A 24244-nucleotide genomic window follows, 5' to 3' on the forward strand; every position below is an offset into this window, starting at 1 on the left:
ACATGAAGTGGGCTATATAGGCTATATGGGCACTTTATCACTGTTTACTTCATCCATTCAACTAGCCAGACAAAACCAAAAAATCCCATGAATGTGCTAAGAACTCCTGAGCTCAGCAATTAAAATAAAAACATTCATTAGATTCTTACACTTGGGCAGGATAAAACATAGTTCTATGTTGCCTTTTAAAGCCTACCCTAACAAAATATCCCTGAACAGCTTGGATTTCCAGCCCACACATGTTGGTTATCAAAAGAAACAGACATTAGGAATGATAAGGGAGAAAACTTGCACACATTTTTTCCTTCGACTCCTAAACCTAGTTGTATTGCATACAACAAAGCAAAACTAGTCCCCCAGCACCAGTGCAGGGACAGCAGGTTAACAGCAGTGGGGTCAGATACCTTGAAGAGAACTGCTTACAAGATCCAATTAGAACTTCTCAACCAACAGAAATGCAGCTACAAACAGTATCTTGCAGAGTATCAAAATAATCAAGTAGTTGCCTGTTCTGGAGGTTGTCCCCAACTCTAAGTGTAACTTTGTCACGTTCTGGCTCCTGCTATATTAACCAGTATTCACTATATAAGGAGCCAATCTGAACAGCAAAAAACCAAAAAATCTAATAGTACAGCTACTTTTTATTTATAAAAATTATAGATCCAGATCTTGCCTGAAAGTAAATCTGCACAAACCCTGATGATTTTATGAACGAGTTGCTGCTTTTGTCAGCTTTAAGGATACTCGTTTGGCAATGAGAGGGAGACCACCACCACTCAAGGGTCACACAAATACCTCCCAACAGAGCAGAGATATGCATTCATCTGATCCTTGGGCAGTGATCCCAGTGGCACCACAGTTATCAGTCATACCGCTAAGGCAGTACACAGTCATTCCATCTCCTGGACAAAATGACTGACCCACAGGTCCAAAAAACCCATCACACAACTCAGACTTAATATAGATCTGTTCATACATCCCAGTACCAACGCATATAGAAGTGCTTCACTTGGAGGATGAGGAACATAGAGGTAAAAAGTTTTGGAGAAACTTGGCACTGACTCTGACAGTGAATATACCTTTCACAAAAGAAGACCCTCCACCTTCTGAGTACAGACAGTTCTGATGAACCACATGAGAGACCACAAAGTCATGAACTACAGCAAAACGGCTCTACATATATACCAGAACAACCTTTCTTGAACTGCAGAGAAGTTGTTCAGACCTTCCAATCCTCACAAGGATTGCCAGATCCTGCCTCTCCACTCAGGGTGACCAGTTCTTCAGCCAGCAGCCCCTGAATGCTCAGCACATTTTTCTGGAGAACAAGATGCTGTTTTGCAGAAAGACAACAGGCATTTGAGTCCTCAAACACATTTTGATTTCACCTGCACCCCATTAGTAGCTTGTCCTTATTTTGAGACACTAACACACTCACTATATCATGGATTCTTTTGTTGGTTTTCAAGACTTTGGGGGTTTTCCTTACTAGGCTCTACAAGTAATAGTTCTTTCAAGATCACATGCAGGCAAATAACCACAGATAACAGCATACACAGGTTTAAAAGCTCTGAACAAAGAGCTCCCTGCAGAAACTTGAAATTCTGTGTTGTATAAAAAAGGTATATGTAGAGCATAAATAAAACAATACTAGAAATGCACAAAGACTACATATTTTATAAAGTGAAACGCTTGACATAAGACCTGTGAGATGGAGCAATTCAAAGTCTAAGTGTGTGCCATGACATGGAAAGTGACAAGAGAAGGGGGATATGAAGAAGCAAGATAAAAAAAAAAATTGATTTTTAATGCCTATCACTGTATTGTCTACTCTTAACACTATGGGAGAAGCAAGTTTAAAAGAGTAGAAGAAAACCTAACAAAGACAGAGGTATCAAAGCAATCTTCCCAGAATAGGGCGGCACTACCCAAACCTGATTTTCCACAGAGAGCACTAGAAAAGGCTACAGGTGAACACAGAATGCAAGTTTTTACCATTTGAACCATACTGGTGGTGTTCATAACAGCAACTTTTCTTAAGCTAGATGGTACTTCAACTACAGCACAAAATTAGTTTTTCCTCAAGTTTCGGAGTATGTCTATGCAAGCCCAAGTATTCCCCACACATTTGTTAGCTTGCCATTTCTTAGAAGCACTAAGAAGAATTACTGGCATAGAGAGAGAAAAGATTTTCTTTTTTGAAGGATGAGTTCAGTATTGCTCTTCACAAGCAGGTAAGCATCACTTACAGAGTACTCTAAGCAAATAAACCACAATACACATGAGAACCTACAAACACTTACTTCTACTTTCTATAGGCAGCAGTCTAAATTCCCCAAAAGCTAATTACACCATCAACTACAGATGGCTAGTTTGCCAAACTGTATCCAATTGGGCAGCCTTGATTCCCTTGACCTGCAGAATACAGTGGGATTTATTCACAGTTAAAGAAAAAGCAAGACTACAGATCTTGCCACATTTCAGGCACATAAGCACGACAAAACCTGCATAACCAACTGGAGCTAATGCCTCTTCTCTGCTCACATGAAGAAACCCAAGAGTTTGCTTCTTATTCTATTGAAACCAATCAGGTTTGCTACACTTACCTCACACATACTTATGTTTTTAATTAACACAAATTCAGAGATAGCGTTAATTACCATGAACAGCAGAGAAGTAAGTTTAAGCCTAGCCATTCTACTCACTGCAAGGTCAGAGTTTTCCAAGTACCTAGCATGGGTTCAGCTACGCTCCCACCAAACTCAGTCATACTCTGGTCAGCTTCTACCAACACCAAGCACTTTCAGAAACTTCAGCCAGAGCCATTTTACCAGTTCAGTGTCCTGCATATTACTACAGTGCACTAGAGCCCAAAGTTCTCATCAAGTTAATTCCCTGTAGTACTAAGAAGCTTGCAGAACAGACTGTTCCTACCTCTGTAATTTTATATCCGGTACTTTTAACAATGGAAAATACAATATTTAAGCTGGTCCTGTGGGATAGAGCACAAGACTTTGCTGGATCTGATGAAAGGAGTGATATCACAGTTGTTTTGAGTGTCATGTTTCTGAATGCAGGGCAGCACCACATATTAGAGGCCTTTGTCTTCTATACATTCATGCACTGGGGCATTAGTGAAACTCAAATATGAAATAATGAAGACAAAAATATTTCTATAACATGTTTTAGTAAAAGCAATGAGTATCCTCAAGTCCTCATAGGAAAAGTTTTGAGATTTTTTACAACTAAATATTCAGACAAAGAAATTCATAATAATAACCAAGATGAGGAAAGCTACCTATTCCCCCATAACCTTCCCCAAACCATTAGTAGAACACAGAAAAGGAAACATATTTCCTTGTAGCTGCAACTCGGTAAGGAAGGAATTACAGATCTTTTCAGTCAGAAACCTTTACAACCAACTGCAAGGTTGCAGAAATGGCACCAGACCTTTGGCCTCCATCCAGCCTGATGGATTAGCAGGGAATTCCATAAGAGGAAACATTCAGTCACCCCCTGGCTGTTGACGTACTGTTCCAGGAACTCAGGAAAGAGGCATTTGGTACAACAAATCAGAAGCAATAAGGAGGACTATGTCCAGAGTCTAATTGGGCCAGAATGCCTGAACAGGAAGAATTCTGTATTACTGAGGTCTAATGGAGAATTAGAGTGCCTGACATGAACTTTGGTTTCGGGAGAAGATCCATCTGAAACAGGACAGTTAGCTGCAGTGAGCCTACGCCTTATATCATATTAAGAAACTGTCCTTGCCAAATACAGAAGTCCATACCGCAGTAAGACACAAGCCATTTTCATAGATTCATAGAACAGTTTGGGTTGGAAGGGACCTTAAAGATCATCTGGTTTGAACCCACCTGCCATGGGCAGGGACACCTTCCACTAGACCAGGTTGCTCCAAGCCCCATCCAACCTGGCCTTGGACACTGCCAGGGACGCGGCACCCACAGGTTTGCTGGGCAACCTGTGCTCACTGTTTCACCTTCAAAGAGAAAAAACATTTTGCCGATGGCTGTTATAAAATTAATCTACAACCTGGCAAACTGGAAGGACTTGGGTAAGAGCAGGGTCAGTATGCACCATCTGCAAAAAAAAAAAAGAAAAAAAGCAAGAAAACAGTCACCAAACACCTCTCCCCCCAGGAAAGAGCTGTGCACGTTTTGTTTTAAAACACTGGTGGTAACATTTGTGTTTCCAAAATTACTTTCACCAGATAGAAGGCTAAAACCAAGGCTCACCGATAATTACAGCTGGGTTTCACAAGCATGACCTTGTTGTAGTACCTCTGGGTTAAGACCTGGCAACCGTTAGCTATCACACTGACACCCACAGAACAGCTTTGAATAGGAAGTGAAGAAAATTATATTCAATAGAGAAAGCAGGAGAATTTCAATGAGAGAAAAAAGTAATTGTTCAAGTTGGAACTTGACCAGACTATAGGGGTTAACACACTAACACTTATGGAAAGAAAAATATACCAGGAATATGAATTTCTCATGGAACAGAAGGTATTCCAAACCACAGTTTTATCTTTCTTCTAAAACAGTGTACGTTCCAGCAGCATAGCGTTTTCTCATGTGGAGTATCTATGGAATGTTTATTTTCCAATTTGGGAAGTGTAGCATTGACCATAGCATTGCTTGCTGCTCCTGCTCAGAAACTGAAAAGACTGGTAGCAGTTTGGACAAAGTACTGCAGTATGGTGAAGAAACTGATACCATTTGGAACTGTTGGTGACAGCTATCACACCACTGCTCAAGACAGAAATTTCACTTGCATTTTATAAAATACACCAGGTGAAATACTAAGAATTCGGTCACCTAAATAGTGGGCTCGCAATGCAAAAAGGCAACAAGCTAACTTTTAAAATAACAGCTAGGGTAAACAGCACCTGGAAAATAAACTGATTCCTTTTCAATGGGGACAGAGTATTTTTTCAACAAAATTGTTTCTTGTTTCCAAAGAAAAACAACAAATCAGTTGCTTTTAGAGGTATTTATTCCTTTCTGCTAACTCTTTCCAAATACATGCTGGTAAGTGAATTTGCTAGTAGCAATGGTTACAGAAATAGAGCATTCAGGTGAATGTAGTAGAACATTTAGGGAATAAATATTTAATTCATAATCACAGTTATGAGCGTGAGAAGTCACTCAATTGCTCATCCAATACAAAAACAAATCCAAGACCAAACCAGATGCCTGATCTGAAGCACACAAGTTCCAAACCCACAAATTAACTATTTTTCATTAATATCTTAAAAAAAAAGCTACCTTTTGCGAAACTGTGAATAACAATGGAAACCGGAGGAGCGATTCAACTTCCAGCTTACTTTGAATTCCTTCCTCATCTCAAATACACAGGAAAAGGAAAAGTAATTCTAAGTATAGTCATAGTAAGGTGGTGAAGTTAAGCAAAATACGTGTTTTGGCCACATAGCAGGAATCATTTAAGTTCAGACTGTTAGGCAATTGAATAATTCCCTAGGGGAAACAGTGAAACACATTTCAGCCCTGTCAATTTCAAAACCTAACAATACCAGTAATACAGTACCCTTAATCACTTTTTTAGTATAAAAAAAAATAATCCTACAAAAGTGAACAAGTGATTCACAGATGTCTCTGACTTGATAAGTATGTATTTCCTTGCAAGAGGACTACCCCAGAGTCCGGCACTTTTACCTTGGTTTATATATTTAATTGATACAGCAACCTTTTGGAGAAACATAGATGTAACTAGGATTAGAGTCAAGTCTTTGCCTTTTGGGTTCTCAGTTGACCAGACAAATGACTGGAATTAACAGCAATTTCCCCTTAAAGTCCTAGGTATGTATTTGAATAATATGAACTATATGAGTGAGGCTCAGGAACTGTCATAGCTCAGGACACTGTTTCACAAGAACAAACAGAAGCCAGAGCATTCAGCAGAAACTCACTGCCACTCAAAGGACAAGATAATTACCAATAACTTACAAGACCAGCCTTCTCCTAAAGTTTACCCATAATGGCTGTCCAACACAAAATTGGTGGCATTATGCAAGTTCACTTACTTCTTGCAAACCAGCCAATAAGCTTCTAAGAAAAGTAATCATAAGTCCCAAGGGAGCTTTACACATACCTACATACACACTGGACAGTTTAGGCAATCATTTCTAATCATCTGTGAGTATTCTTTATTCAAGAGTGCAGAGAGCACATCATGCTGCAAACCCAAACATTCCTCCCACTTCAATTATCTACAAACATTAAAGCTGCCAGAATGATTCCTCCCTTATGGTTTTTCAAAGTCATGAGATGAATATTGCTGTCATGAGTTGTCAGAAATAGAACAGGAGAATGAGCACTGATAATTTAGTAGGTGACAGATGAGGGAAAACATAAGATGTACATACAGGAAGATGTAACACAGCCATAATTTTCTTTGGGACCAATTAATGTTAGAATTGGTTTGCATACTCTTAAACACAATTGTGCTTCAATTTTCTGTCAAAAGATTTGAGATCTTTCCTAATGAAAGCCAACAAGACCGTATTTTGATTTAATAAGTACATTCTCAGCTACAGCACACTTTGTCAAATACTAACACCAGCAACAACATGAGTCTTAGTGGCATAAATATTTAAGAGGTATTCCAGATGTTCATTTTGTGAGCTATATTATTAATGTCTCCTCCAAATGAGGATGGAAGACCAGAAGCATCTAAGCTGTGGAAGCCTTACAACTCGGAGTAGAGAGACAACTTCTCACGTCTCCTCATCTCTCTTCTTATTACCCAGCTGACAAAGTGACACAAACAATTAGCAACAGATACTCTTCACAGGCTGCTTTTTTCCTTCATTTCTCCCACCTTCTGCTTTCAGTTCGTTAAACCCCTTCCTTTTCAACATGCAGATGGACTCTAGTCAATGGGTATGTTCATTCCAGAATATTTAGTGTCTGTTCTCAGAGAAACGTTCATGGCTCATGTCCTCACCCAACCCACTCTGCATACTATTTGAAATAGCAACACAAGTGGGAAAATAGGGGGGGGGGGATATTTTTGGAAGGTTGTTTAAAGTTGCATTTTCTGAACTTCTTTCCTTAGTTCCCAACTACAGCTCCACTACTGCTTAAAGCCCTGAAAGCAAGTTTGTGCCAGTATCACCTAACAAAGTCAGTTGGTGAGGCTGGGCAGAAGTCCTCCAGTCAATGTTCAGGCACTGCACAACAGCTGCATACTTTCCATACCTAAAAGCTAGCAAAATGATGCTGACACAGTAGCCATGACATAGCAAGCACCCCTGTGACAGCCCATAGAAATTACTGATGCTAGATTTCCCCAATTTCTGTTCATGCTGCACCTCATGACATTCCATAAAAGCAGGGCAGAAAAGCTGATATTGTACACAATTGAGACATTTTTCTGCTGTCTGAACATTGTCACAAACTAAAACCCGTCAACAAGATAAAACCTCAGGAAAAAGAAATTGCTCAAAACAGACACTGTGATATATTTTACTAATAGAGCAGGTTGCATGCTGATGAAGTTGTAGCTTCATTGAATACCCCATGGCTATACTGATTTCCACCAGCATAAGAGGAGCAGCAGAAGTAGATGAATACTGCATCAAAAACACCCACACATAATGAAGGGAAGATGTGTTGAAATAGGGATTGTCTCATGCAAGAAGAAAAGAGAGGCTGGTAAAAACAATTTCATTGCCTTTAAGCACAACACATGTAATCAGATCCAGTGAAGAATCAGTGGAGGGCCAGGACAGACCCACAAAATTTCCCTGTACAAGCAGCTCTTCAGAACTTGCTATCAAATAGCCAAACAGTGAGCATCAACTCACTGTGCACTTGGTTGAAAAGAGCTGCAGATTTAAGTATAAAAGCTCAGTTTAACATTCTTGCTCTGAAGACAAACGTGTCAAAAAGAATAATGCTCCACTCAAACAACATCCCAACACCATCACCTCAAGCAATATTGCAGAAATGGCCAGTAATATAACCAAAAGAACAAAACACCACCCTGCGGCAGCCCGATGAAGGATGTGGTCCCAGCCTCATGCCACACATCTCTCTGGAGATGCTTGCTTCATTGTGCTTACATCTGTGACAGAAATTAAGGGAACAAATACTCCTGTTGTCCACTAATTAATTATAAGTACTAAAGAACTTATAAACTTCTTGGAATTATCTTATCTATAAAATGCCAGTGAACAGCTTCTTCCTGATGCAAATCTTGTTAATAAAGTATTAAACCCAAAAGCAGAGTCACTGTCACCTGCAGAAAAGTTTTATTCAACAACAAAATTTTTCCCAAAGTGTACTGTGTCATAGAAAAATATTTCTGGAACACCACATATTTCAATACAAGTATTTAAATTCAAGCCAGGCTCTTCAGTAGAGAACTATATACGCTGCAATAACATGCCAGTTACATACTTCCCTGCTACTTTTATATTCAAAGCAAAACATAGCAATCTGCTGTACAAACCAGCTTTCTAAGAGGTATAAGCGATAGATGAATGATGAGTCGTTTGTTATTAAAAAATATAATCTCACTTCTACCTAAGCATTAACATTTTGCTGCTCTCACAAAACATCAATACAGGTCTTTCAAAGGAACATGTGAAGAACAGAGATAGGCAATCAACAGCTCAGATCTCAAATGAAGTCATAAGTTCAACTGCCTTCCAAACAACATTCACTTCCCCTGAAAAGCAAGATTTGCTTGCTCTTAACATAGTGCCATCCCAGTCAGTGTGAGGCAGGAGAATAAGATCTGTCAGCCTCTAGAAAAAATAATCTAATAAACAAGGCTTTCTTCTTGAATTCTTTGGTTTGATTTTGCAAGCTTCAGCAAGTCTCCCGAGGCATGTATTTTAATCCACTGGGCCAGTGGCCTGTTAAAGATACTGTAACACTGGAAGACTAACCCCAACACAAGATACAATCTTTCCATCTTAATGCAAAATGGGGCCAAGCTTACTATAGTTTCAAGAGATTACTCCTGAGAATCAAGTTCAACTACAGTTTATGCCTAATGCCCAGCAAATGAATTTGTAGTATATCTTCAGTACAAAAAGAAAAATCTGAATGGCAAATGCAGCTGAAACTCCCAGAGATTAAAATGTTGAAGTAACTTTATTAAATATAAAGTCCCACAAATTTATGCTGTGGTGAGAAGAGCAACACAGCTCCTCCTAGAAGTGGTTAAACATCACACCACTAAGCCAACGACCCAAATCCCCCTCCCAATTAACATGTTTGAAGACTAACTCTATTTAATTTGAAATTTCCTCTTGCTACGCCAATTGCATTTTAAAGCCTTTTTCCTGTGAAGTTTAAGCGTACTGTCTTATTTGACATACAAAGTACTGTTAAAAATAACCCAGAGTAGAAAAAAAATGTTTTTCTTTCTTCACTATCAAGCACCTGGCAAGTAAATGGAAGGTTCCTGCAAAGCCTTAAAGGTTATTAAAGGCATTCCTCTTTTTCCCTGGGGATTTAAAACTCAGTTATTTTTACTCCTCTTTTTAAGCCTATAAAATTACATCATCCTTCCCCCTTTGATTTACAATTTTCAATATTTTTTCCGCATTGTTCCTCAGTTTGCTAATGCATTAATAATTACAACTGCTGTTGGCTCAGTCAAGAAATAACGAGAGGAAGCATCCAATGTTACACATCTCTTCGCAAAACAGGACCATTATCTTCAGTTAATTACATGTATTAGTGTAGTATAATTTTAATTATTTGAAATTTATGATTTGTTTCACCTTCACAGGTCTTTGACATAGCTCATCAAATCTTGGAGAAATTAACCAACTGCCTTGGAAAAAATCTCTACCAAAGTAATATGGGAGTATATTGGAAGCAAGAGCTTTCCATTTATGTAATGTTTGTTATCTTCCCCAGAAATACAATAGCATAAGTCTACAACACAAGGTCAGTTCCCTTCCTGGGCACTTGATGCTCTCCAAGCCCAAGGTAACTGCACAAAGAAGAGAACACCAACTTCCTTAATATAAGAAATAAGACTATCAGGCCTGTTCCATTCAAGAGAAGATGACTGCAATTGTGTGAGTTCCCTCTTGTAAAATCCTTGCTCACTCCCCATGAAACAGCTGTACAACCAAGACCCCACCTCTAGCACCTCATGCCCTCTCCCTCCCTAGTAATACAGTGGGGTGGTTGTGTTCAGACAGACATTTTCATGTGTTTTAATTTGTTTGTTGCATCTTGTCCTGTCACTGAACACTACTGAAAAGAGCTAGGCTCCCTCATCTTGATTCACTCCTATTACATAGTTATACAAATTGCTAAGAAGCACTCTGAGCCTCCTCTCCTTTAGGTTGAACACACCCAGCTCTCTCAGTCTCTGCTTGTATGAAAGACACTCTAGTCCCTTAATAATCTTCCTGGCCTTGCACAGGACTACCTAACCTATACTGAGGAATCCAGCACTGGACACATCAGTGACCTCACCAGTGCTGAGTGGGGAAGGAGGATGATGTCCCTCAACTTGCTGTCAATGCTCTTCATACTGTATTTCAGGATACTGTTGGCCTTTTGTTTTTCTTGCTAACAAGGTGGTTTGCTGACCCATGGTCATCTTGTTCACCAGGACCCCACAATCCTTCTGGACAAAGCTGTTTTCTAGCCTGACAAATCCCAGGGTTCACTGGTGCACTGGCCTGTAACTCCCCAAGCACAGCACTTTGCATTTCAGCTTCTTGAGCTTCATGAGATTTCCCTCTGCTCAGTTCTTCAGCCTGTCAAGGTCCCTCAGAACAATAGCACAGTTGTATGGTATATCAGCCATTCCTCCCAGTTTTGTATCATCTGTAAACATTCAGAGGGTATACTCCCTCTAATCATTGGGTCATTAATGAAGATACTGACCAGCATCAGCTCCAGTACTGCTCCCTGCAGTACCAAGTCCAAGAGTCCCAACACGTGAAAAGACATTAGTCAGAGATGGAAAAAGCCAACAGGTTCAACTGCTTCAAATGCATGGACTGCAGTTGCTTTTGCCACACAATATTTTTATGCCAGTGCACACATATATAAAGATAAATACAACTGCAAAACAGTAGCACAAGGAAAGTTAACAGACTAAGTTTTACTCAGGCTTTCTGCCCATTTTGTTATCGGAAAAAGTCACATAATTTCTTACCTGCAACAAATGACTGCTTTACAGGAGAGTGCCAAGTCCAGAAAGCTCTGCCTGACCTCAAATGAAAGGGCATACTTCAGTGTGTGGCCATCAATAATCAGAGCAATATCATTTTCCTTGCCCAGTGACTCCCCCAGACTGGTACAATGTTGAGTCAGAGAGGCTCTTGTTGCCTGAAGAATAAACAGAAAGAAATCATATTTCTTCTTAATATAAGAAAGCTGCATCCAAACCATAGCACGGCATCTCTGGACTGTATAATGGAGAACAGTATACACGCACACAAACTATCACTGACACAAGTTAGTGTTTTAACAGGATTTCGTGCAGACAGTTTGTGTCACAAATCAGCAAGAGCTGCATCTGCTTGCCTAGGAACACATGCCTTGTTTCAGTTCAGATTTTGGCATCTCCACTGCATATACCTGCATGACATATGAGCCCACAGTAGTCACGATACATCCTTTTCAACACAGGGCAGGTATAATCTAATGCCTTTCATGGCTTTTGACACCACTCAAAATATTACTGTGTATTCAAATAGTATTCGCTGCCCTAAAAACATTTTCACTGACAGCTACTGCTAGGAAAAGAAATAATAAATAACTCAAGTGTTCATGTTTCACTGTCATCCCAAATATTTCAACCTTTTACCGCAGTGAAACTCGCACTTCAAGCAGTCTGTTCCATTCCCATGCAGGTCAGTTTAACCATCATTTCCAGCTGAGTTAACCACTGCTAAATGGTTCAAGAAGCTGGTCATGATCTGAAGTGTACGTGCACTTTTTGACAGAAACTCTTGACGTACAGGACACAGGATGGCAGAACATGAAAAGCAAAGACCTCAGAGCTAGTCAAACATTGCTTTTAAGTGACAAATGATCATTAACTGCTGGATTGTGTAGTTTTTCCAGTTTTCCCCTTTCTTCAAAAAACAGTATCTGTGGCATATACAAAAATAACTCGTTTCCGGTTTAATAAATCCTCACCCAGTTTCCACTCTAGTGTTCTCTCCACTCAAACAAAAACCAACCAACCAAAACAAACAAACAAAAACAGCAAATCAAAAACAACCCACAAAAAGAAAGAAAACGTGTGTGCATCTAAGAGCCCAAACATCTCCCCCTCCTCCAGCTTTTCAGCTCTCGTTACCAAGTTTTCCTTCTCGCCTTTCAAATACTATTCTTTTCCCACCATGCAGTGCATTCAGTTTGACATTTATAAAAAAAAAAAACAAAAAACCCCAAACAAACAAACCCCCCCAAAATCCCAAACAGACAAACAAGCAAAAATAAAAAATCCCCAAAAAAACCCAAATCAAAACAAACCTAAAACCACTAAGGTGGCTCAAGTAGCGACTCTGGACTACACATCTGCTGGTCGTGAAGAACAAATGACCTCAGTGAAGGCCAGCAGCGATGTAGAGTCTGGATTTCTCTCTCTACATTCAACTGAGAACAGGAGTTAGGGTTTTGTCCGTGGTTGAGGAAACCACCACACATGCACAGAAAGCTGCACACATGAACGCCCCCTTACAAAAATGACAAAAGATGTATTTAAAGTTGCATCTCTTTCACAAAGACATCTGAGCCAAAAAGCTCCAGTGCCATACCACACTACTAAAATAGCAGGAAACCAGCTTATATTCCTAAAATACTTTCTTCAGTGATTTCTCCAGCACCCACCCAGAACAGGAATGGATGAGAGAAAGAGCTTCCTAATATCAGGGCTTCTTAATTTCATGATCTAAGCTACCACAAGGTGTTTCTGTGGCCTCCAAACAACAAAGAAGTCACACCAAGGTGGGTGTTCTTCTGTAAATGAAGTAATAGAAAACTCAAAGGAGTTTCTCACTTTTTTCCCCTCACTCCTCATCACCTGTGTAGTGTTTTGCCCTTTCTTAAGCACACTTTACGAGCCGGGTCATGATCTTGGCTGAGGGGCTCAGCTGTGTGCTGCAGAACTCTGTTTGGCATGGGGCAGCCCCAACATCTCCTCAACAAAGCCCTGCAGCCCCCAACACCTTGCCACAGACACCCAGGACACCCAACCTGGGCACTACTACAGTGCTCTGAGAAGCTGAGGTAAATCAACTCAGTATATCAAACTACTGGAGATCGAGAGCTACTCTTCATCCTCCAGAGTGAAGATCCAGTGCTTCTGGCTTACAATAGAAGACCTCTCCCATTGCCCTCCCTCCTACCTCCTCCTTTTCTTTTTCTTATTACTATACTTCACTAAGACCGCACTAATGCAAGGTATCTCACACTTGCTAAAGGCCAAGCACCAATACAGTTACAGCTGCTCAGATGTTATACAGACTGTTGCTGCTTTCCAGCCTCCCAACAACCACGGTTCCATGAAGTTTTTGCACAAGTATTTCTATACAGGATTACGTCCATGATGTTTAAATGCCCACATTCATGAGATCACAGTAAAGGATTATTTTCTTATCTTTTTATTTCTATATCAAGTAAGAATCACTTTATTTCATAAAAAACCCACTAGCTTCCAAATTACTTAATTTTTAAAATGTCTTCCATGCATAATACCAAGTGAACTTGCCCTCAAATCCAAACAGCCAGACACCACAGTACACCAAGCAGCAAGACCAAGCGTATAGATTTTTGCTTGCCTTGAATCATGTTTCTCATACAAAACTCGATAAATATGTTCAAATCTAAAATGTGTCACAAAACCACTAAACATGGCAGCACTTTCAGCCATCTGCAGCATAAAGTTCTAAAGTTTGCCTAAATCAGTTTTCACAAAGCCAGTAAAATAAAAGTCAAAGATAGCTGCACTCCCATCAAACCAGTCCACAGCCACAGCCAAAAGCAACCAGCAGGGAGTGAGCGCAGAAACACAGGAAGCATATACCAGCAGAACCAGAAGATCCTCCAGGCCCCCATGGCTGGATCAGGGATCTCCTGATCCAAGAGCAGGGTCTGTTATGGGAGAGCCCTTGATCCCCAGTTACCATCAAGAACTGTGGGAAATGGATCAGAATGCTACCAAGGGGAGAAAGGTAACCTCTCCTCTGAAGCAAAGCAGGATGCAGAACAGCATGTAGGCAAAACAGGAAACTTAAGAAACATTGGAGATGAAATTAATTTTGGCTGGTGAAGAAGTTGAGGACATAACAGCAAACACAGCATTATGAACAGAAGAGGAGGATCAGGTAGCAAGAATAATTTTCACACAAAGGAGAGAAAGGAGGGAAAGATCCTTTGCAACTTATTTTCTGTCACCCCACTTGCTCATCCGTAAGGTAGTTGAAACAAACTCACTCCGATTCACTAAGAAACTAGCCCCAAACTGGAGGCAAATTTACAGATTAAGTTAATGAATATGACAGAGCACACAATTAAGCCATTTCAGACACAGATTACATTTCATAGTTTCTTCATTGTAAGAATGACTACATCATTCCCTGCTTCCCTGTTAAACTGTGAGAGATTGGATTTATGACTTCATACAATGCTTTATTTACGCTGCACCTGAAAATCCAACACAAAATAGATGACTGCTTAAACCATTATAGACTGGTGCCAGGAAAACAAGAGCATGTCTTGGGGGAAGAAAGATGCAGCAGCAACATTTGCAGAAGTCCCAAGGCTGGTGTAAGGGATATATAGTTTGGGTAATGTCATCAAAAAAATTAAATCCAAGAAACCTTGTGCCTGCAATCTTGGAGTAACTATTTTTATATTTCTTTACTGCTTGTTCTCAGTCATACTCAAATCCTTCTCTTTCTCTCAAATGTAGAATTCCCCCTGTCCTCCAGAATCCATCCACAATATGGAAAGCTTCTCCGACTATCTGAAACCAAGGGAGAAAATCCCTGCCCTTATTCCCTATCTACCTCTTCTGGCACTGCAGCAGAAATGGCGACAGAAGACTTACAAAATACAATGTTTCTCATCAGATGACATCATTATTTTCTCCATAGCTCATTATCATGGCTGTGCATAAGCTTCATCCAATTCTGGTCAATGAATTTACCCATCTTACATACAGGATATCACAGAATTAGTTACAGGGTTAACAGCCCAAAAAGCTAGAAATCAAGATTTACAAAAGAGGCACCTCATTTAAACAGCATTTTGTAAAGTGCAATATACTTGTCCACATGCATGTCTAACTTACAAGCTAATATCTTATACAGTAAGAGAGCACAAATTATTTCTGTTTCTTCCAACTATTTACAAATGCTGTTTCAAAAAAGAAAAACCAAACTATTACTCCTGTAGGCCAGTGCAACTAGACAAAAAATAGGCTTAAATCTCACTGGGTATATAATAAAGACTTCCTAAGTAAGCAGAGGAACCAACATTTGGAAATCATGAGGAACTAGACCCTTTAGTGGGCAACTCACTACTGATAATCAGAGTAGAAATTTCTACTCTGATACCTAGCTTTTAGTGTGTGTTTGACATCAAGGGGTAGGTTTCTTCTTTCAGTCACATCAAGCAAGAATAGATCAACCATAGAATAGAACAGAATCATAGAATAGTTAGGGTTGGAAAGGACCTTAAGATCATAAAGTTCCAACCCCTCTGCCATGGGCAGAGACACCTCACTCTAAAGCTAGAAAAGGTGTGATGGACTGGAAATCAATAGTAGTCCTAAGTAAGTATCTAGATAAACTCAGACTGGTGGAATACCCCAGCCATTTTTACTGAGTACCCATCAAGAGTAAATTGAAAGTTAGTCAGGAGTTCTGACAAAAATGGAATATTACAGAGGAAAATATCACAAGCACTTTGCTTACCCATAATCAACTTGATTTTCCCTCCCTCAAGACATTTAGACACACAGAGCATCCAGCTGCTCTGGGGAAATCTGGAGAGATGCCTGCTAATCAGACCTTATTGTAATGGCCTATCAGATAAACTTCCATCGAATACTGAAAATACAGATACTGTTTTACTTGAAGGTCAGAAGGTACATTAGCTGAAAAGACCACTGGTTTAGTAGCCCTGATTCAGTGGTCTATTCAAATAAACATGGACACTTCATTAACCAAGAAAGGATGTGCATGCTTAAGCTATGTGTTGAATCAGAGCAACATTATCAGTTCAATCAGGCCTTCACAGGGGCTTAAGAACTCAAACAAGATCAAGTGAATCAACACTTCAGAGCACAAACATTAAAAAAAGAGCTCATTTAGATGCAAAAAGTCAACCAGAGATCTAAGTGAGGATGCTAAGGAAATTAGCTGTTCCTTCATTTTTATTCTCCTTTTGCACTTTTGACACAGTTGGGGGAGTTGATTCTAAATATATGAATAATTCTGCCTCTCAGAAATGCATTTAAGAGTTAATGTTATGGTCTCTATGCTTGAGTTAAATTCAAAAGGACATGGTGGTATATTCCATAATAAACCTACCCCACCTGCTTTTCCTGTTTGCTTTCCCACCTCCATCTGAAGAAATCACAACCACAAATACAAACCTTCAGCTGAACACTTACTTGGGTTAGTGTCCTAAAACAAGCTTTCAGATTTTATCGTTCAGTGTGCACATAGTCTCCCTCAGAACACTGAGGGACACTATTCACACACTATTAGAACTCACCATAGCAAAATATAATCTGTTGACAGGCAAAAATTAAAGCATCCTGAAGCAGTGTTTGTGTGGTCTTCTCTTGACTTCACTCTCAGGATCTTCAACAAACCTTTTCACAGCATATTCATATATTCTCACTTTCTAAAGCACCACAAAAATACCCTGCTATGCTCAACTTTGTATTTAAATAACGAAACTAACAAATCTGGGGATTTCCCAGGCTGTTACTTGGTAGTTTAACACAACAAAACCTAATAATTTTCAAGTGACAGAGTGAATGTAGAAGTCAATGCAGAGCTCTGCTGACTTCACTGAAAACAAGAGTTGACTCCTCATTCTGTCACAACATTACTACACAGGCTATTACAAGGCTGTAAGGGTTTTTGTGTGTGTGTGTGTGTGTGTGTGTGTGTGTGTGTGTGTGTGTGTGCACATGCACACTTTTGGGTGTTTGGGTTTATTTGGTTTGGGATTTTTGTTGTTGTTTTTCAACAGCAGCACAACATAAACCCCACTCCCTCCCACAATAGCTTGGGAAGTTTCAATGCTACAGCAAGAAATGTAGTGTGTAAGGCAGTATGTTATCTAGCACAGAACAAGAGTGTCAGATACTTGCCAAGGAAAAAAGTCAGTCGGATTTGCAAAAACTCTGGGCGCAAAGAACTTCGGCAGGATAACAGCCTTCCCTGAATTTGTCTTACAAGCCAATACCCAGAGAAGAATTGGACAATTACTATAAGATGGTGAACTCGAAACCCTCTCTTCCCTTTTCTCTCCTGCTGCTCCCTGGAAAGGCTCACAAAGTCACTGAGATGATAGCAGGAGAAAAATGAAGCCTCATTTGGGCAGCAATTACACTCATGTTTCATTCTAAGCAGGGTGACACGTGGTACACAAGGCAAAAGGTCTTGGAAGAAAACTAAAGGGCAAGTAACATCACACAGACAAGAAGGGCTCTTTAGCTGAAGAGATACTCACCCTTGAATTTGTGACCTGAGACACACACACTCATTAAACCTAAATCTGCTTTGTGTTATGGCCTTCTTGGGCATCTATATTTCATGCACCTTTCTTACATAGCCTTTCCTCTATCTCAGAAGAGCCAAGATGTTCCTCACAGAACAAGCTCCCACAGTTAGATATTAACTAACACTTATATTAGTTTTAACTGTAAGCCAAGTCAACTGCATATACTACTTGTTGCTATACTCATCATGAATCGAAAAAGTACTGCTAGCTACAGAAGTCTAAAGATTTTTCCAAGTTAATTTCTTCCATCATTCTTTGATTTTCCAACTAAGTTTGTGAGACGATTTAAGTTACACAATGTGCTAATTCGTTGTTCTGAAGTACACTGAAGTGCCAGCTCAACCTATTTTACCAATCCAATGATTTACTTCATGATTTCCATTTTTTCCTTCCTACATGTGGATAATGTGAATAATCACATATAACAGTTCTTCACAGGAGAAGAAAAAAAAAAAGTGGTTTCAAGTCAAAATATCAGCCATGACCCCTGCCTCCCCCAGCATTTAACGAAGTCCTCCTAGGACTTCAGAAAGGCAAGGACTTCACCATATAACCCCAGTCAAGATAATACTTTTGCCAGCCCTACTTCATGGAAAAATTTCCACCGTATCTTAATTGCAACTTAGAAGCTTCACCACATGTATGGTGAAGTCTTTCACTTCAAGCTCTCTAGTTGCTGTACCTGAGGGATCTGTAAGGACATCTGGCAGAAGCAAATTTACAAGAGAATAGGGATAATGAACACAAAGGCAAGACAAACTGATGCTTAAACCAAAGCTGGTGAAACATGATAAGAGTATTTAGTGCAACACTTGCTGGGCAGAAGAGTCACTGAAGTACTTTCCACAATACATAGCACATGTGCAAGTGCTAGCCTTAAAACCTCTCGTGAAACCAAGGAAGAAGTACCACTATTTCTAGAACAGATACTGGCTAATGCCAACCTTACAAGTTTTGCACCAAGCTACTAGGAAAGCAAACAATTTCGAGCTTTTGAAAGCAGACAGGAAACTTCTGAAGTCCTAGTTTTAAGCAAGGGTGCAAGTACCCTGCCACAAAGCCTAGTGAATATGACTGTGTGTACATAGAGCCACCTGCAGAATTTGCTGGTCAGGTTCCTCTGTTCCCCCTTTTTATGTGACTTCCTATAACTATCTAACAGCAGGTTCTTTGACTGCTTCCACATACTTTCACTTAGATTGTGGACACAAATACACATTCAAACACAGCAGTGTTTGCTAAGTGAAATGCGTCACCTGCTCACATAAAACTGATCCAAAAGCTATGGTTTATGGCCAATTACATGGAAATTTACAATGTGGGGAATCTGAAAATGTCCAGTTATTAATATGAGGATATGTATGGCCTAATACAATCAATAACACAGTCAACTCTACAATAACATGAACATTACATTCAACTCACAAAAGTCTTCATTCAAGCATTTGCATGCTTTCTCAACAACAGGGATGTTTTTAAGAACATCCACAAAAGTACCCTGGCTTTCTTTTACCTTCAAACTTGTGTCACAATGCCAAAAAAATAAAATTCAAACTTGACAGCAGTATGGACATCAGTCTGAGCACCCAGCTACACAGTGCAACGGATGAGGCAGTACGTGTTGCATGAAGTAGGCTATAGTCCTATGCCATACTTGAATCTTTTGGGCTTTTTCACCATAGCATAACACTTAACTCGCATTCAGCTTGTGACCAACCTACTCCTTTTCTGCTCCCCATCTTGTGTTCACATGGTTAGGCACTCCTGTGCAATAATGTGATCTTGTCTCTTTCCTTTTTTTTGTATAACTTCTTTTGGAAAAGGCAAGAATAAAGGACTAGAAAAGCAGGAATGCGTGATCAGGTTCTGAGTCATGACAGATTTGGAATCCATGTCTCAGAAGATGAGTGTATCTCAAGGAACAGTAATACTGGAACCTATGAGCTATGATGTTATGGCAGAAGAGCCAAGACAGAAATTAGACTAAAATGACTCCTAGAAAAGGAACTTATTTATGAAAATATCCCAGCAGTGTGCAAAGAGACCAACTATGCAGATCCATATGCAAATCCATCACCTGTAAGTTTCTCATAAAGCCAAAAGTAGAAACATTAGCAGTAATGTTGTTTGCTAACTCACCAACAACAGCACTATGCAGAGATGCATCTGGAAATTTCTAAAACCCAATTTTAAGAGTCCATTCATTCCTTAGCTTCACAAGAATAGAAAATAAGGACACTCTCCAGGTCCAAAGCCAAGATAACCTTTGAAAACTGAAGACTCCAACTGTAAGTGCTTCACTTATCAAAATAAATACTAGTAGCATCTCTTGGTTTAGGAAGTCTTGAATACTTTGAATGCACAACTCTCCTCAAATTCAACCAGTACACACAAAACCACTCGGCAAACAGAAGATCAGATCCCAGCTGCCCACCTTCAATTTACTCTTTTCCATAAGACCAAATTTAACAACAAAAAAATAAGGCTCATCAATAGCTATTGCTCAGCATTATTGCAGCACTCAACCTGCGGCACATGGTGATCAGAAGAGATACACAAAAGCACATGCTACCTAAGGATTCCAATAACAGTTCACACTGATAAATGCTAACTTAATCTCATAAATCCCAATGGATTACCACTTTGAAGCAATTCCCCAAAGAAAGATTGAAATGTACAACAGTGTCCTATATTCCCTCTCAAATATAAAACAAGCACAACTTTGATAAACTTCAGCCTGAACTAGTTATAATACATTTGATGCCAGATTCCTCTGACAGGAACACCAAAATAGCTTAACATTCTCAGAGCCTGGTGAAAACAGGAGTGTGCATGAACGATATCTAGGAAATAGTCTAGTATTAAATTATTTCTGCACATACCATAGAGGAAACTTGAATTTTTCAAAATCATTCCCAACAAAATTCCTCACAAAGCTCCTGGAAGCTTCAATTTAAGTCTGAGTGGTACAAATGGATAATCTTCTAAAAGATTATGGTCATCATCTACTTTCCCACAAGAGCCAGTAGAAGTTCATCAAGCAACATCCTTTACAAAAATATTCAATAAGCTCAGATACCACAATTGCACACAAACTATCCCAGTAATATTCCATCTGTGATCTCCTACCATGCTAAGAAAAACATCATATGGAGGACCCAAGATATTAAACGGCCTCACTCAGATCATTTTCATAGCTTTGAATCTAACTTCAACCTGAAATTCTTTCACGGTAAGCCAAGTAATCGAAAACATCTCTATGCAAAGTCCTTAACCTGCATAGCAAGTCTCAGGTTTTCACACGTGCAGACCAAATCTGCCTTCAAAAATTAGATAAACAGATCATATCAGTACTTCTATGTCTCCAGTGGCAGCTGAAAGTCCAGATGAATTGGACCATCAAAAGCTATAACAAGAGCTATAGATAATTATACAAGGATGTTTTCTGTTCTGCAACAGACTCACTATGCAGAAGCCAGGGAACTTGGTATGGAAGAAAATACACCCTAAAGGCACCTTTGTCCTGTCAGCAGTACATTTATCTCCAAGCATGTCCCACATAGTTTAAGAAAAATGAAACGGATCTTTCACAAGCTTTGTCTGATCACAGACAAGTCATCTCCAAATATGTCAGTCAGATACACCATTTCAAATACATATCCTGTATCAAGCGTCACATAGCTCAACATCACCATACACAACAGCACCAAACAGCTGACCACTTGAAAACACACGCTTAGGTGTTCAGGTCAAACTTCTTGCAGAATGCCAGATGGCTGCATGATAAACTTACAGCTCTTCATGAAGAAAAATGGCATCTTTATTACGGAATATTTATCAAGTCCCCCTGCAACGCATGAGACGGGGGCTTAGGAGGAGAAGAGGAAAGGAAAAATATAAGGGAAGAAGACTTTTTCCAAATTAAGAGGTAAAACCAATTTGTTCGAGTTTTCACTAAAAATTTATCTCTTGTCTTGCAGATTAAGTATCAAGGCAGCATGTGAGGCCAGAAGCGGTGCCCCTAGCATTTTAGCTTCTTGAAATAAAACCTTCAGTTGCCTGCATACTATGCTTTCCTTAGATTAAAGAGGCACACACTGATTATGGGAGTGGCATCTTCAAAATGCCAATCTTTATTGCAAACCTTCACTAAAAGATTTTTTTCTTAAAATCAATACATAAAAATTGAAGAAAAAAAAAAGCGAAAAAAGTCTCAACATTCTCAGCCCAAAGAAATTACATCCTAAGTAGTCATCCAGTGCAATGCGGCTGCCAAAGGCAGACACCCTCTAGAAAGCCATGAGCCTTTTTCAGCCTTTCTTTGAGTTCTCAGAAGGCAAAGCCTGTAGCATAGGAAACAACTGCAGAAGCAATTCATCTTCAAATATTCCTCAAAAACTATGAACGACAACACACTTGTTCAGTTCAACATTATTCTAAAACATTTCTAGCCTTAGCAAGAATCATACAAGAATCACAGGAAAATGCTTGTGTGCACTGGGGCTGTTCAGCCTGGAGAAGAGGCTGCGTGGAGACCTCATAGCACCCAGTCCAGAATCTGAACTGGGCCTATAGGAATGCTGGGGATGGAGTCTTCATTAGGGACTGTAGTGACAGGACAACAGATAACGGGTTCAAACTTAAACAGGGGAAGTTTAGATTGGATATAAGGAAATTCTTTCCTGTTAGGGTAGTGAGGCACTGGAATAGGTTGCCCAGGGAAGTTGTGAATGCTCCATCCCTGGCAGTGTTCAAGGCCAGGTTGGACGAAGCCTTGGGCGAGATGTTTTAGTGTGAGGTGTCCCTGCCCACGGAAGGGGTTTGGAACTAGATGATCTTAAGGTCCTTTCCAACCCTAACTATTCTATGATTCTACCCTGGAAAGAACAGGGATTTCAAATAGTATAGCTAATATCCTGTTCTTATCACACTAATAACAGGATTGGGTTTGCTACACAATTTTAATTTACTCCAAAAACTCTCTATATTGGACAATCTCTCCATTGATCTCCATACATTTCAGATATTTGACCACAGAACAGTTTATGGCATACATAAGATAGTTTATATCCCATAGTACAGAAAACACAAGAAAGAAATGCTTGTTCTGGACACTAACACATCTGTGTGATTATTAAAAGCAACTGTACTTTGCCAAGAGGAAGCAGTCTGTTAGTTTTCCTAAGAAGCTAGAATGCCTCAGTGTTTTTATATTTTGATATTTTAGCTTTATTAAATTCATTGAACGGAAGAGGCTTTTTGTTTTATTTCCTTCTACTTTTGTCAACCAAGTCCCAGTTGCTTTTTCTTTCCAATAGAACAGTCAAGCTGCTCTGGAGTGGGAACAAGCTCTTATTTAGACCTCCAAGGAAATGAAGTTTCTACCAGGCAATTTCCCAAAGATAAAAGCCAACCTTTAAGCAAACTGAGTAAATCTTCAGATGAAGATACCACAACTTGTTAGCATTTCAACCCCACGCTTCTGTGTTTTAAGTTGATAGTACACTCAGATGCCCACAAACTGCTAAGGAGAACTCGGCCAAGAAAATGACACTGCTGTGTGGACATACAAGTCTGCCTTTAATTTACTCCTGGAAAAAGGGGTATTTTCTCATTATATGCATGTTGGGTACTGTAACGACCTAGATTTCAGCTAGACATCCTGGCTTTTTGATATGTGTGTAGGTGTGTATCTGTAAGTGTACATTAACAAATGTACATAAACAAAACTGTGTGATATATATCTATATTATCACTATTAAACCACCTTGGTTGATACGTATAAAGTTTAATCTCATTGAATCAAGATAGTTATACAGCTTTTCCTGAAAGGGACACAGAAAGAACAGCCAGCAACATAGCCAAGACTATACTGAAAGAGTTTTACCATTTCTAGCAAGTAAGGAATCCATGTTGATGTATAAAAGGCTGAATGCTAGCCACAGTGAAATACAGACTGGATCACAGAACGTATCCTTCCTCCGAAATAATGCTGTACTCAGGGAAATTAAGCAAATAAACACAGTGTTGAGCAAATTGATTTGCACAAGACAGGATTACCTCAACACGATTTTCTCATGCTACAGTATCTTGCCAGCACAGACACAAGCATATTCCAAAACAAGAGTTCACTATGAAAAATCATTTAGTATTTTTAAGTCTATTACATCACTAGTCTTGAAAATAAAATAAATTTGTTTTACCTTTTCATATAAGGTAACATCAATGTGCAAGACATCAAAATAAAGTTGGAAGGACAGAATTTTCCTCTCTACAGACTAATAAAAAACCCTCTCAGCTTCCTCTCCAAAACCCCCTTGGAAAAAAAGAAAACAAAACACCACTATTAGCATCTGTGTAGTTAATAGCTCAGTTGCATGCTAGTGTAAGTAACAGAGGCCATACCGCTGTCAGAGTTCATAGCCAAAGTTATTCCAGTACTTAAGTAAAAGGAAACTGCTTTG

At 39.5% G+C, this 24244-nt stretch overlaps 1 protein-coding gene across 3 annotated transcripts in view; it reads right to left on the reverse strand.

Moving 5' to 3' along the window:
* The window catches only part of ATP8A2 (ATPase phospholipid transporting 8A2), a 335578-nt gene that overhangs the window by 195456 nt on the left and 115878 nt on the right, over positions 1-24244 (reverse strand). For all 3 annotated transcript variants that reach the window (XM_061374620.1, XM_061374621.1, XM_061374622.1), the window contains one exon: positions 11182-11354. In XM_061374620.1, the coding sequence (XP_061230604.1) occupies positions 11182-11354 (173 nt within the window). The remainder of the gene's footprint in view (positions 1-11181; positions 11355-24244) is intronic.

Source organism: Neopsephotus bourkii, unplaced genomic scaffold (assembly GCF_033783945.1).
Source record: "Neopsephotus bourkii isolate Nb327-2 ecotype Australia unplaced genomic scaffold, CSIRO-AGI_Nbou_v1 NB_1638, whole genome shotgun sequence".
In the NCBI taxonomy this organism is placed as follows: domain Eukaryota; kingdom Metazoa; phylum Chordata; class Aves; order Psittaciformes; family Psittacidae; genus Neopsephotus; species Neopsephotus bourkii.